The 15683-nt window shown below is 38.1% G+C and overlaps 2 protein-coding genes and 1 long non-coding RNA gene across 8 annotated transcripts in view; 1 reads left to right on the forward strand and 2 right to left on the reverse strand.

Moving 5' to 3' along the window:
- Nucleotides 1–581: 581 nt before the first annotated feature.
- Nucleotides 582–5514, reverse strand: LOC128874843 (protein TRC8 homolog). Its single transcript, XM_054119947.1, has 4 exons — nt 4420–5514; nt 3915–4304; nt 3177–3544; nt 582–3100 (listed from the first exon to the last, which is right to left on the reverse strand). Exons 2-4 carry the CDS (start codon nt 4204–4206, stop codon nt 1757–1759), a joined length of 2004 nt encoding a protein of 667 aa, XP_053975922.1. The 5' UTR covers nt 4207–4304; nt 4420–5514; the 3' UTR covers nt 582–1756.
- Nucleotides 5515–7391: 1877 nt separating this feature from the next.
- The window catches only part of LOC128874846 (protein phosphatase PP2A 55 kDa regulatory subunit), a 39513-nt gene continuing 31221 nt past the window's right edge, over nt 7392–15683 (reverse strand). For 4 of the 6 annotated variants that reach the window (XM_054119956.1, XM_054119957.1, XM_054119954.1 and 1 more), the window contains 8 exons: nt 13527–13592; nt 13236–13333; nt 12626–12904; nt 12083–12260; nt 11652–11986; nt 11368–11583; nt 11122–11289; nt 7392–11025 (listed from right to left, as the gene is read on the reverse strand). In XM_054119956.1, the coding sequence (XP_053975931.1) occupies nt 11137–11289; nt 11368–11583; nt 11652–11986; nt 12083–12260; nt 12626–12904; nt 13236–13333; nt 13527–13592 (1325 nt within the window). In that variant the 3' untranslated portion in view covers nt 7392–11025; nt 11122–11136. Of the gene's footprint in view, nt 11026–11121; nt 11290–11367; nt 11584–11651; nt 11987–12082; nt 12261–12625; nt 12905–13235; nt 13334–13526; nt 13593–14562; nt 15207–15683 lie in introns of those variants that run through there. The other 2 variants (XM_054119958.1, XM_054119959.1) reach the window with 2 other exon arrangements.
- LOC128874862 (uncharacterized) lies at nt 11867–13228 on the forward strand. The gene is made up of 3 exons (XR_008456705.1): nt 11867–11998; nt 12108–12280; nt 12818–13228. It is a non-coding gene; the product is annotated as an uncharacterized LOC128874862 (long non-coding RNA).

Genomic DNA, 15683 nt, shown 5'->3' on the forward strand with positions numbered 1-15683 from the left:
ACGTATACTACAAGCAACCAGCAACCAGTTTGAATTTACTATTCAACGTTTAGAATAGAATGCACTGTTCAAAAACATTCTACAGGCTGCTCGATCCATTGATTTATGTATACGCGTATGTATCCATGTCCTATCGCGGGGTCCATTCGACTCGATCCTCGAGGTTGGAGAAGCCTGGAATTTATATAAAAAATGCAGTCAACAAATTTGCATCGGGTTATCTAATAACTATGTGGTCCAAAGGTTACTATACTTGGAACCTTTGAAAGATGAGTAGTCCTTCGTTTCTGTAGACGTTGAGTACTCGCGATTCTTGCATCTGAAATACAATTAATAATTAGTTTTATAGACCCTTTAGTTAAATCGAACTCCGTCGATAATGGTAACGCACGCTTAGCGATTCTACGATCGGGCACGTGGCCGGCAACTGCGTACAATGGTACGTCCCTCACCCAGTTACGTCACCCACGTTGGAATTGCTCTAATTACGCGAAGGTGCATTATGCATTCCGCGAGGCAGCGTGCCAGACACTTTGCTCTGACAAAGTTCGATTGAGAGCAAGCGCGATCGGTACACAACGATGGTTTAAAAATATAACATTTATTGGATAGAATTTTGATCTTACAAACAAACCTTTTATACGGTTATCGTAGAATCGTGTAAGTGAATACCATGCTTCCGAGGCAATAAATTAGAAAACTTTACATTATTTCTGCTGTTAATCGATTGACTATCACGAAGCCTTGTAAATGTGACTCGAAGCGACGGAGAAAGTAGCAGAAATCTGTAAAGAAGATGGCAATCCTTGCGAGCGAACTTAACACGTAATAGAAAATCGTACACGATCTTTTCACGTAACGAGATACTACGATCGATTAAATTGGGCGAATACTAGCTCTACGAAATTTGAAATCGAAATACGAAAATGTTGCATTCCGTCTTTTTATGTTCTCCTAGCGAACAATCGAATCGATTCGCGAAAATTGCACGCGACTTGCAGGCTGAAGCCTGAAGCTACTTGTTTATATAAAATATGTAAATTCGATTCGATTCGTTCTGGAATCCGTCATTACTCGTCAAACGATACTTTGTTATCGTATATCGGTTTCACTTCGCTCAACGATGTATTACAAAACTATTCTTTACAAAAGCATAAATAAAAACTACACCTTCTACGTAATTCGTAGTAATCAATACCACTTTCAAAACTATTACAAATCAACGATTACCATAAAATGGAAACACATCTCGGTCAACGCAGTCTTTCGAAGGCTTAAATTAAACTATTTAGCGTTCTGAGAGAAAACACACGGTAATTCGGTTGATTCGTGTTCAGGGACGTTTATTCTAATGGAAAATGTGGTATATAAGCTTCTCGGCGCGAATCGATAAACGCAGAAAGTCGATAAAACACTTGCTTATAAATGGAAGAGTGATCGGCACGTTGGAAGCTTAGGTGTCGCGATGTGTTCGCGGTAACGATTCTATACGCGCGATTTATCGTTCGAAGCTTTATACAATGATTAAATTTGTTTTTTTCGACGGAGTACAACCAATCGGGGAAACGTTCTATCGGCCGTGCTTAAAGTACAGAGTACTTGAGAGTATGTACTGAAATTTGAGCGGCGTTAAGAGAGAAACGAAATCATTCGCGGCAAGATTTTTTGGAGATCGATGCCTTTCGATTTAAAATGTCATAATTCGTAATAGTTCTATCTGTTATCCGGAAGTATCACAATAAAGCTATGCGTTCTTTCACCTATCCTCGTTCACTCGTTGGAAAACGTTATTTTCGCTGTTGCTTCGCGCTTCTTGTTCGACGGCGATAACCTCGTTGTTGGCCTTGTTGGTCTGCGTGTTTTCGACTTTGTACAGTATGTCGAGACAAAGTGGACAACGGTCCTGCACGTACAACCACTTTCGTAAACAAACACCGTGGAAGTAGTGATTGCAGCGCGTGATCTTGGCGCTGCGCATCTCTTGGTAGCAAATGGCGCACACGTCGTTCAACATCTCGAGCTGTTCCGCCTTGGCCTCCGGTAGGGAATTGATTTTGTTCACTGCCGTACGACGCTTCATGAACACGCTCCATCCGGCCTTCGCCTCGCACCAGATGTTCAGATAGGCGTGAATGCACATCATAATGGCGCGTATCGCTCCGCCAGACTCGAACACCAGAATCCAGAAACCGTTGAAGAAGAGGATGATGCCGAAAGCGAACTCCACCGTGTTGCCAAACGAGCGTATAATGTAAACGCAGTCGTCGAGCTGCTCCCAAAACACGCTGCGATACGCGTCGATGAGAAACAGGGAATAGATCGCGAGGGAGACCAGCACCTTTTCTATCACCTCGATGTTGAACACCGACACCGCCAACAACCACGTGCTCACGGTAAAGTGTGACCACAGATACACGAGCAACGAAACCGGAAATAGTATCAAAAACGCGCATACCGCAAGCGCGCGAATGTGTCGGTGAAGGGCTGGATTGTGGGAGGCACTCAGAGACATTAACAGAGGATTCACGATGTTGTGTACAAAGTGTAGAACCGCCGTAAACAGTAGACAAAAGTTACGACAGAGGCGGACTAAACGTTTGTCTCTGTCCAAGCTCGTCAGCCCCGTTTGAAGGGCCAGCATGTAAAACAAAATCGCTGACACGGTGCCGATACTCGTCTCATCCCCATCTTCGGCGAGGAGCACCCATTGGAAGAAACAGCCGATGTAGTGGCAAATGAACGATATTATACTGGTCATTCCCAAAACCGCTGTCAAGGTCTCGCAACCGTTTATCAACAGAGTTTTGATCATCACGAAGTACGTAAACGTTTCTTCGCCATAGTGATTCACGAGAATGTGGATCACTTGTCCCCCCACGCGTAACATCCAAAACGTGCGTAACACGCACGGAACGTTCAATCGGATCCACTCGGTCTCTGCAAGCGCGGATAGACCGTAATTGTTTATAAAGTTGCGCGCGTGTTGATAACCCATGTACACCGTCTTCAGTATGGTGATCCCGTTGTACCAAAACACGAAGTTGCACACAGCCATCGGGAGAAGTGCCGCAAACACCGGTGCGTGGTGAAGAAATTGCGTCTGAAAGCATAGTTTACCTTTCAGTTTATGAATACCTTATTCCAAAATGCTAATGTTTATTAATTAATTTAATTACCGGTAGCGGATAAATGGCCAAGATGGATGGTGCCATGAAACTCAGTATAAGAAGTTTTTGTAAAATCGGATGTTTCGGGGCAAGATGAGTATAACAAAATATACTAGCTAACAAGCATTGCAATATGTAGTTTTCAATTAACACAAATCCAGGTCCTTCGTTTAGTATGTATTTTATATTGAAACATAAAATATCATCGAGAATACGAGTCGTAGATTCGTGTGTGCTCACATATGCTATAATAGCTTTCATTGTACTAACATTTGACCAGTGGGATAGGACTATTACTCCCATTGACATTAAGTATAGGTACACAACTATCAGATGTTTTGTCCATAACATGAATGTACATAATGCAGCAATACACCCTGAAAATTGAACAATTTTATCATTGCAAAAGAAATAAGTACAAATGCTTACTAGCACTGTATAGTTTGACTTAAGTATCATTAATGCTTTGACAGTTGCATAACATGTTTGCCCCTCTTTACCCATACATTGACCCACAGAAATTAACCTGACCACTTTAAACATGACTAGACATTCTACCACCGATTGTCTGAATTTTTCAAATTTATCTATAGTAAATGCTACTTTTCAATTGTATTTCAATGTCAAATTTGACTGCTTGCCTATTGTAAAATTAAAACATTCCTCTACATACACAATTAAGCACATATGCACGATAAAATAGATTAAAGTTGATTAAATAAATTAATTACAACATAAATATCTTACCTAAACAGCAGCATAAAAATTTCAATATAATCATAAAATACATCTTATAGGCAAGGTGTCCAAAATCGAATAGTTCTATGAGAAATGAGTTGGACGTGACCGATGCCATTGTATTAACAGTGCTGTCTAGAACATTTGAAATTTTGAACCCTTGTTCTGTGCTCTCCAGCACTACATCCTCGCTAGGAAGTCCCAGTCCAATTCTAAGTAATGCGTCTATGATGAATAACGGTGGAACCCTAATTATAACGTCGATAAAGCCTAGAAACCTCTCTTGTATAGAGCTATCCATTGTCTTTTAGAGTTTGTCTTCCGTTCTATAGACTTTAAGTTGGATGCTTGTACACAGTACAAGAACAGTTTTTCCAAAGCAGCTCGACTTAATTCATTCTGTTCAACATAAAAATCAAAGGTATTAAAAATAGACTACGTAAACTATCCTGTACGATTTCAATTTACTTATCTTTCACGTTCAAAGAACACATAAAGTTACATGCAAGCTCACCTTCAGAATTTCAAACGTTCCTATTTATCACATTCTCAAATCGCTGTTATCTGGGATGAATGACCGAGACGATTCTTGTCAGTAAAAAGGCGGCGAAATCGAAATGTTTGAGCGATCGTTTATTACAATGTACGATCACGATCGACAAGAAGAATTATTTATGAAAAAATGATCGTGGTGATAAAGGATGCAGTGGAGTTTTCAAAATTTTGACGAATCAACGTGTTGAACTCGATCCTGTCGGATGAACGTAAAGCGTACATTTAATGGTAGGAAATGGTCGATTATTCTTTTCCCAATTGCAGGCGCCACGAAGCACATCACATGGTTTCATAATGTTATGGAAAAGAATCTGTCATTGTGCGAAAATATCGCGACAACAGGTAGTACTCGCGAGTTTTCGGTCTTCGAACTTCTGTCAGTCGTGTTTTCCTTCTACTTCGCTTGGAATCAAACGGCGTTCCCGAATGTTTACTCTACGAGAACAATAACCGGAAACTAGTAACGCACGTACGAAACAACGATTGAATACGGACTAAAGTTCGTTTTTGCGATACGCGTAATTTTCTCCGACGTAAAACGCGGCCGCGTATTCTTTGGAGGTTACGGAGGACGTACACGAAGAATTTAAACGATTTGAGCAGATGGCGCTACGTGATATTCACTATACGTGTTCATCGTACAGTGATCAACGTAAGACGAAAAAGAATGGAGTAAATTTGATTTGAAATTAATATAACGATACGAAAGCATAGATTCCCTCTTTTCTTGCGATAGCTATGGATTTACTTTTATCAACGAAACCGTTTCATGAATTCTTAACATCGCCAAAGATAAAATGATAAAGTCCTGTTAATTTGCATCCTTCAACTTTACGTCTTGTGAAAATATAGCGAAAGATGATAACAGAAATGCATTGTGCGTACGTCATTCGGTTCAAGAAACTTTCGATGAAATTTAAGAATTCTTGAAAAAATGATGAATAATCAGAAGGTGAAATGCATGCAAATATAGAATACCAATGGTAAAATCGGTCGATGCAAGCGAAGAATGCGTGATATATTCGATTTGAAATCGATGTTACTAATGGAACTTCGAAAAATCATAACCACATCAAAGATCATCAAAGATCATTCGTAAAGTTTGCTACTCAATGAAACACTCGAGACGACAACGTGCAAACTAGTAATATTAATTTCAAATAAAACTTAATCGATATTGTTATGCACCAAACGAGCATGCGATGGAAATTATGTATATATAGATACATGTTCGTAATTATAGATTCAATATCGGTAATTTTATTATGCAAATTCATAATTTTATTCGTTAATAGTATCATGTACTCTCTATCGTTCGCTCGCAAAAATAAAAAGTGGTGGACTGTAATAATATTACAATGACGAGGTGATACAAGAGGAGGAACGGGACTGTGGAGACTGAAACAAAATGTCAATTGATTTTGGAAGCATAAGTTCGATCTCAGTCGAATAGCGAAAAAAATTTACCGATGACATCGAATGTTTTCCTCAGACATGTACGTATTATACGACAAAATATTTGTTCGATTGTAGAAAATTATGATTCTGACATAATCTAATATCAATAGTCTTTTGTAAGTAGAGATGTGAAGAAAATACAAAGATCAACTTCATTTTAAGAACCGTTAACGGTGTCCATAACGCTGCTATTTTAAAGAGTTGCATATATTAGAGAATGTTCGTTTTCAAGGACGAGTTCAACGTCCTATGACTCAAGATTATTCAAGGCCGATCAAGGCCGCATCGTAACACATTAATAGCCGAATATCTTGTAAAGCATTAATTTTAGAATAGGCATACTTGAATATTTGTACAATTAGAATTCATTAATTTATCGAATCATATTATCAAAGTATTAATTCTATTTAAAGAAACGAAGTTGGCCTTGGTATCACGTCTCTCCGTTATTCTCAGACTGCCCCAACTACGAAAAAAACTACTAGCATCAGATTGTACCCACCTTGAAACCAAGATTAATCTAATGCTGTTTTGTCACAAAAAAACGAATCGTTTAGATGGCCTGTTTTAGGTATCTCGGCCTGCACAGTTCTTTGTACTGTCTGATATATATTCGATGTTTGAAAACATTTTACCCGCAAAAAAAAGTAATAAATTAAACGATTATGTCATTGACCTTCCTCTGTCTCTTAACAGGCATGCAACGACACAGACGTGCAGAGTACAGAATATTCATACTGCCATTCGTTCCGAACTAGCTACCATATGTATATATATATATGTATAACTTATCTAGATCTCGGCGCAGTGTTCATTCGTTTCTCCGTTATTAATCGAATCCTTAATGCGCTTATACGCTATCGTAACGCTATATTATAATACAAGTGTCTTTTCATTCGCGATTTCCTTGGAATTTTCCTTCCCCTCTGTTCTCATTCTTTTGGTTCCAACGTTTCACGACAAATCTTAACGACAATGTATGCTCGCTCGCAGCTTTTAACTCGATTCTATTATTATTATTCTTGATCGTTTCCTTTTGCAAACAGATCTCGATCGATATCATGAACTTTAATCGCCACTTGCTCTCTCTCGCTCTCTCGGTAATGCTGACATCTCTTGAGGCACATTATGCAGTACAAAATAAACTCGAAACGATCTCGAAGAAATTCGGATACATTGTTGACAAGAGTGATAAGTGTAAAATCTTCGAGACTCGTTCGAGAGTCGATCGAAACGATCACGATCAGGTGGAATGGTAAAACTCAAAACCAGGAGTGAAAATTATATCGTGTACTCGTTTGCCGTTGGATTTTCGACAGGTTCGTTATTCGTCATATGTTTATGGTCTGACATCATTCTTCTCGCTACCTAACGCTTCGAATTAGGTAACGGTACTTTCGCTTTTGTGTTAACAGACGTGTAATTTTGATTCGTAAAACGAAGTAGATTGATTTTTCATTAAGTAGAATGTAAGTGGAGAGAGTAAAAAAAAGCGATATCTTTACGCGTTAGCGCATTATGGCACGATTATCCGCATTTAGACGGTGGATACCGTGATCGTTCGTTCTACCTAATTGCGTGCATCAGCGAGAAGAAATGAATCCATGTAATAATTACGAAGAAAATCCGTGTAAAATTCAACTCGCGAAAGTGTCGCGGATCGAAACTATCGCAATTCTATTTAGTTTTGTTCCTCACGCAAGACAGGTAAAAAGACTCTCCTTACGTATTTGCTATAAAAACGCTAAGTATGGACTAATAATACGTATGTGGTACGTTAATAAAAATAGAGCTCCAACATTCGGCTAGTAATACAATGACGTTTATTATCACAACGAGACAGGTCCTGCGTGCCAAAAGTACTACTCTGCTCAGTGTTCTTTTTCGTCTTCTTTTTTTTTTTTTCTTTATACTTTTACGTCAATTCGGATTGTCCGATGCACGGATGCAGCGATGATACGACGTCGTAAGGCATTTTTTTTCTAAGTCAGAATGTCTTCCGGAGGAATTCATCACGCACGGGACACTTCAGTTTTGCCCTTGCTCCCTCCCCAACTCTTTGTATCAAATAAGCGGATACAAATTCTATTCAAGTGATTTCATTATTATATTAGTTTCACTGTAATTCATTTCTCGATCATTTGTTGTTATTATTCATCGATCTTGTCACCAATAAACTTTACGTCTATGAAGAATACGACGGGAGCCCTGGGCTCTTTGTTGTATACTTTGAATCCTTTGGAATAATGGGCGTCCCGATCGGTACAACTAAACAGAAAAGCGAATCATCGTTCAAAAATAAGTTGAAACTTTTTGGAAACTTTTCAACTTATTTGTAAACAAGCAAGCACTCGCATTTACTTGAATTACGGGACACCCTGTGTGATAGCTTTCATGAAACCGCTTCACCGCGTGACAAGTATCGGTTTATTTCTAGCCACTTAACACAATTGTTTTAGTTCGCGATCAATTACATATACACCATCGACATCATGCTACCTAACTAACCGAACAGATCAAATGGTCATCACCGTTAGTGAACCTGCATAGCAGTTAACAAAACAACCAAATAACGCAGAATCCCTATAATAATATTAATAATAATAATACTAATAGCGATAATAATATTATTACTTATTGTAAAAATAACTCTATGTTTTGTTCGAGCACAGATAACGAATGTCGCGGTTCCGTCGCGCGTAATATCCTTTTTGATAACGTATTATGGTTACAGCTTATCGATTATGATTTTGCATTTTTATTCGTGTCTTTTCACCCTCTTTCTCCGTGAGTACACAATCGCCTAAATGTCGCGTTACAAAGATATTGAGTAATAAGTCTTGGTTTGGTATCCGATTATTACGTTTCGTGCATTGCAGTGAATAAAACGTAGAAGCTGGTTTTTTCTTTTACTTTTTCCGCACCGATATGGTAATTACGGAATTGAATACCTTTAGCGGCGATCTAGTAGAGATTCGTGTATAGTTCTCGGTTATGTCTATACTCTCGCGTGCATATTTCTCGTAGGAAATTATAAGACGCGTGAAAGCTGCATCGCAAGAAACGTAATAATATCATATAATAATTTGTTTGGCTCTGAAACCCAACGAATAAAATACCTAATTAATCAATTTTCGATACCTAAAACTTAATGCTTAAACGTTACATCGTTCGAGTAAGAATATGATCGGTTGGAACTAATCAAAGCGCATAATTTTACATCACGTTTATTTTTGGCGATATAGCAGATCTTTCAGAGAATTTATATGAAATCAGGGACAATTGGCGAGTCCGAGTAAATCTCCTACAATAATCTTTTAATGTAGCGGCCATATATATATTTTTTTCTTGTTTTTATAAAACTATATGATTGCTTATGTACCGTTAGGAAATCTCGAAAGTCGATTGTTAGCTTGTATCAAGAATCCTTATTTGTACACGTGAAAATTATTAGCTCTAATTCTCGATCATGTACATACAATTCAAGTAACCAATGTAGGGTATTATGTGTCGCCGAGACAACTTTCGCTGTTGTATTTATCGATAAAAAAATTTCAATTATATTCACCTTGATCGCAATCGGTAATCCGCGCGTATGTTTCGATCTTATTATTACATTCGAATTTCGTCCCTATAGGTTTCACGAATGTTACTGTTACATTCCGTTAATATACATGTTACACAGCGCATATTTAATTTATATAAACTCTGCAAGCCCAGCTTACCATCGTCAAATGCACTTTTTAAGGTTACTTTTATCTGTATACGAAATCGTTGCTTATATATGTAAGTGTATACGTGTTAATAAGTTATCGATAAGAAATATTAGAAAATCTGTATTCCCTCTGTAATTACCACAGTTTCCGCATATCTCTTAGCCGAGCAATTTTTCATTAGAAAGCGACAATCGACGAATGGTGCTTCGCACCCATGCTGTTTATTGCTTAATGTATCAAATATATCGATACTGAACTGTTTCCTTCAAGTTTTTAGTAGAATATGGAATTCGATTTGTATTTTCTCAATTCGACTCGTATCGGCGAATATTTGTTTTAAACTGACACGTGAAAAGGAGTATACTTGACAAATTTTATTAAGAAAGTAAAAACAAGAGAATGTAGGCCTACCGTGTAACATTATTTTTTGTACTAAATAATAACGACGAACGATTAATTTAAAGTATCGAAAGCTACGCTTTCTCTGTAATGGTAACTGCCGGTATACTTTGTAGCATTAAAAGCTGTTATTAAGAAATGTGAATATACATTTATCCTAAAAACAAAGGAACTAGGTTTTCGATGATACAAAAATTTTAATTTTGAATTTAACTATCTACCGAGAACGCAGACTTTAATATACGGGAAAACTTACGAAGAACAATACTGAGCTAAGAATAAAATTGCAACAAGATATAGATAAACTTCATTGGCACATATGACCATTTCTACTTTTCATTCTGTGCTTGTTTTAAGGCATTTTTTTTTTATTCTGCAAATAATTTATTAAGTAAATTTATGTATGTACTACGCACACGTATTGACAGTACAGAAGCCGCATCTAGCGACTTTTAATTGTTTGCGCTTGGTTCTACTGATACACTTTTTTCATAAATATTGTTCCATATTGTAGAAGGATCGCATACATTAAAAATGTTTTAATTCGTGCGGCAGCACAATATCTATGATACAAACGAACCGAAAATATTAATATTTTATTAAAAACAGTTAAATAATAACCGCCAACACGAGTCTGTATTTTGGTTGAACTGTACATTTTTCTATTAGTGGGCAATGGATCCCCGTGCAATTTTATTTGAACTAGCGAACTTTAGTAGTCTGGCGAGCTATGCATATGCCTCTGCTTGCATGCATTTATATACACATATACGCGCGACAAGGTGTTACGTGCAATTCTGTATGTTTGTGTATACATAGTGTGTATGAATATGCGAGCTGCGTGGACGGCGCTACGTACACCACTTTTCGGTCAGTCAACCATTGACACGTTAATAGTCGACTTTCGTCAGCGTAATTCAGACACCCGTTGTTCCACTGGGATTCTTCAGTTCAACGTGTCCTGCTCACGTCAATATATACCGTTGAATAATCTAAAGTAAAAGAAAGTGCCTATGATTTTGACTGTAACATACCAATGTAAATATATACTTTTATTTGAAAATTGATACAATCTCAAATAAACATACTTGCATACAGATGTGCTAGAGTTTGTCTTGGAATAGGAAGAGGTTGTTCGTAGCAGCAACGGCTACTACATTTTCAGATGGATGCCATGCGGTATGTAGTATTTTCTTATTAAAATCCAGGCAGTCAACGCTAATTTCATCTTTTTTACGTTTACCACCGGTACTGACCTTTTACGTAAAACAATTATGTAAATAATACTGATAAACAATTGCTTCTTAATTCATTACGTGTATGTAAATACCAACCTTACGCGGTTTTAGAAGTGTTTTTGGTTTGGCAATGTCACGCGCCGCCTCCAGTGTAAGATCACGCTTAGTTGTACGATCAAATACTCTGAAGAAATTATTGTACGAGCCCGTCATAATAGCGGAATCATTACCACTCCAACAACATTCAAATTTGTCAAAGATGCAATCATTCTCATACAGTGAACATAACTTTGATCTTAGGTATTCATGTACCTGCAACAATGCCATTAATAAATATCTTTTTCATTGGGTGTAAGATAGTTGGCGATCTTATTACGTACAGGGTAACATTCAATGGGTTTGGTTTCCATTTGCAAATCCCACACTTTCACACTGAGGTAGTCTCTACTGATCATATATCTTCCAGAATGACTAAGTTTTACATCACTTATACTCGAGATTATTTCAGAGAAAAAACTTCTATTGGTTGGATCTTCCTGTTCTTCAAAGAGTTTACTGTGTTGGTCGCAAAGTGCAGCAGATCTCATGTCACAAAGTCTAATTGTTCCTTTGCTACTACTATATACCAGAACGTTACATTCTGCTGGATGAAACTCTGCAGCAGTTATAACTTCTGTTAATTCCTCCATATTAGTTGGCTTAATATCTACTATATCTGTATACAATGGTTAGGAAAATTAAGCAATGTTACTCAAAAATTGATATTATTATGTGCTATTAACAAAACAACCACGATATAGTAAAAGGATACTAAAACTCTGGTCTGTGATCTCTAGGTGCCAAAGATTAATTCTAAGGTCATCAGCACTGAGGTATGTTTCCTGGTCACTGTTGACGCTTATACTGTTTATATGATAAGTGTGCGCATTGGCAAATATTCTTCTCGGCGACGCTTCCACCATCAACTCCATTGGTTTTATAGATGGTACCTGAGCAATTAAATGGCCAGGTATAGAACACATATATTTTAAATATTTTGTTCCATATAATGTTTATGAAAACTATAAATAGTTGATATTGTCACAATGTCACTCTCATAATATTATGTGCATGTTTGAACTCCATGACCATATTTCTATTGTAAGCAGTTCTGTTAGAAATACAATAGTATAGAAAGCACTATATTTACATAGAGCTTTAAAACGATGAATGCAGTTCAAAGCAAATTTATTTTTAAAAATTCAATATATATTGCTTCGATCAATTTATCTCGTTTGTCTTATCGTATAGTCAACTTTAATTTCCGAGTTGTTATACATTATAATAATGCAAACGGTTAATACGAACTACTCACCCTTAAAGAAGTGATACAAGCAGGGTCACGAATCGAACCATTTTCTTCCTTTGTATTGTACCCTTCTACTCTTTTATCCCGCTCGCTAACTTTCCACAATTTAATTGTTTTATCATTCGTGGAAAGTAGAAAATGTGCGGGATTTTTTCTTTTTAGCCACCTAATTTTATTAATTTTTTCTTCTATCTCTAGTGATTTCAGGTAATCGAATTCAGGTTCATGACTCTGGAAGGTGCTATATACATTGTATTCACCCCTCCGTGGTATACTGTTTTTACTCTACACAAATGATAACATTTTCTTATTATTGCACGATATCTGATTCAAAATAGAAAAACCTATTCAAAATGATTGTTCTTTACATTGTGTTCGATGATTATCTTTAGAAAGTTTCTAAAGATAGAGAAATGTAGCATGCTGTACACATAAGGTTGGCAATAATCCAATAGTAAGGTATATAATCATTTTTATTTAAAGGACACATTTCTCTTGTTTAAAAGTGCAAAGACTATCATGCTAATGTCTAAAATTCTATGTCTGTGTGCATGTGCTGATAATTAATTTTTATTGATTTAATTTATCAATAAAAATATTAGTTATCTCAACTTACAATGGGGTCTCTTTGAAAAATAACAACCCGTCCACCTTTATCTCCTGTTGCCAGAAGATCGCCATCGTGGTTAAATTCAACGCACGAGATTATATCAGCTAGAACATATAATGGAAATAATTGTGGAAACACATAATGGAAATAAATACTCCAGTCTAGTCAGTTGTCATAATATATTAGGATATAATTTTTGAGTTATTGAATTACATTACTCCTTTATGCCATTATAGTAAACATAAACTGATAAGATAAAACTATGAGTTAGCAAATGAGATTATGAAATTAACTTACCTTCGGTGACATCATCTTCCAATGTTCCTTTCACCTGCGAGAAACACCACTGTATGTCACCATTGCCTGAAACATAAATGCAAAAGATACATTGTTAAATGCAAAAAAAGTTCTTGTTCAAGTTCTTGTAAATCGGGACAGAAGCAAAGTGTTAGGAGACATTCGAGTAAACAACTGATAATTCCAATTCCCAATATAATGTAGTTACATTTCGTACTAGTTTACAACCTCTGTTTATGTACAAATATTGTATCACGAGAAGAACCAAGAACCCTTAATGCTTGTTATTTCAATTACATCGTGCGTCTCAAACTAGGACCGGATTAAGGCATGTGTTTTACAGCATTTAGCTTGTAATGGAGTTCTGTTCTAGTTCTGTTTACAAGACAATAATGTGGAATAAGTAATTTTAAGTTCAAGCTAAATTATAATTGCCAATTCGTACCTCCTATCGATGCTTACAAAGGCATGAATTTATTTTGTACATCAAAACAGCTTAAAATCATTGAAATTTGCGGGATCGATTGTCGTTAATTTTGTAAAAATAAGTTAATTTTCCATTTCACGTTTCAAAAATATTATTGTCTTCGCCGGATCTGTGGCCCAGGTGTCTAGAAAATCTTAATCCGGCGCTGTCTCGACTATAAAATGGGCAGGTGCAGAGTGGAGAAAAAGGACGCGTTAGAAGTTTCCTCCAAAACTTACGTGGTACTGTCGCTCGACCGACTGCGTGTACGATTGAGTTGAAAAAAAAAAAACCGTGAGAAAAGCGCTAATCGATAAGGACAACAAAGATGTAAAAAGGACGAGACAGGGGGAGAAAAATAACGTCAAGCGTGCACCTGCGAGACACGGTAAAATATAAACGTGGGAAGACGAGTGAGGCGACAGCGTAACTCGTGCGAAGTCAAGAAAACTTGTTTCTCTCGCGGAAAAGCGGACGTAGCAGAGAAATGTAACGCGGCCGAATGAAAGGGCGAGAACGGGAAAGCGAAATGGTAGGAAGAGACGCGAGAAAAGGTAAATGTAAGCCTACTTGAAGTTTCGGCGCAATCCATCGTGCTTCTAGGCCGTCGCCGCCGCCGCCGCCGCTGCCGTCGCCGTGGCCGGCGACGGGCGCATCTGGCCCCGCGCACGGCAAGAATCCAGAGAGTGGGTACGGGGTGATTATATTTGAGGATGCGGAATTGACGAAGAGAAGAACGTTGCGTGCACACCGCGAGCGCTGCGGATATACCCGTGAACCCGTGATATAGTATCTGGGTCAAGGTTCAGGTTGCCGCGGCGTGGCGAGGCGGCCAGCAGGAGCGACGCACCGTTTGCTTCGACACAGCGTGCGATAGAAATACGCGGCGACGTAAACGCAGAACCAGACACCCCGTCGCTTATCACGCTTACTTACCGGCCATCTCGCACATGAGACACTACGCGACCAGAGAGATCCGCACGCGCGAGCTTACTCCCGGTGCGAGGTCCAATATACCCGTGTAACTCTATCTGAGACACAAGACACACGCGCGGCGCGCCACGCCGGCGATCAAGAACTAGGAAAACCTTCACGATTATTCACGACACTCCCGTGAAACCTTTTACCGTGTCACATATTCGTCCATCTAACCCGCCATTGATCTGAACGCAATCACCGACTTTCAATGGCGGAATTCACGAACGCATAACCGCACAACACTACTATGGCGTGACGTCACACCGCACCAGGTTTTGCTGCCTCCACGGGAACCGCCATCTTGTACGCAAAAACCGAGCGCGCGCGAATCGCCGCGAATCTTGCCGAACCTGCCCGACCATTCGCCGACGCTCCAAGCCCGCAATATTCAAATACGAACATTCAACTAAATCCGATTACGATTACTTTTAGATATTCTACTCTTGTATTGGGTTGACCGGAAAGTCCATGTCGATTTTTGGTAGGTGGTACAGATCTGAATATGTCGAAATGGTTGAAAACAAATAACATGTATACATCCCTTAAAAGATGGAAAGGTTGGTGGAACAAAATGGCACCTATGTAATTCAATAAATACGTGTATATATATTATATGCCTTTGAATTTTTCTTAGAAATTGCCACGAACTTTCTGGACAACCTAATATATTCAACGTCAATTTTGGATCGATACCTTTCTAGTTGTTGCCGAAT

This window comes from Hylaeus volcanicus, chromosome 4 (genome assembly GCF_026283585.1).
Source record: "Hylaeus volcanicus isolate JK05 chromosome 4, UHH_iyHylVolc1.0_haploid, whole genome shotgun sequence".
NCBI lineage: Eukaryota > Metazoa > Arthropoda > Insecta > Hymenoptera > Colletidae > Hylaeus > Hylaeus volcanicus.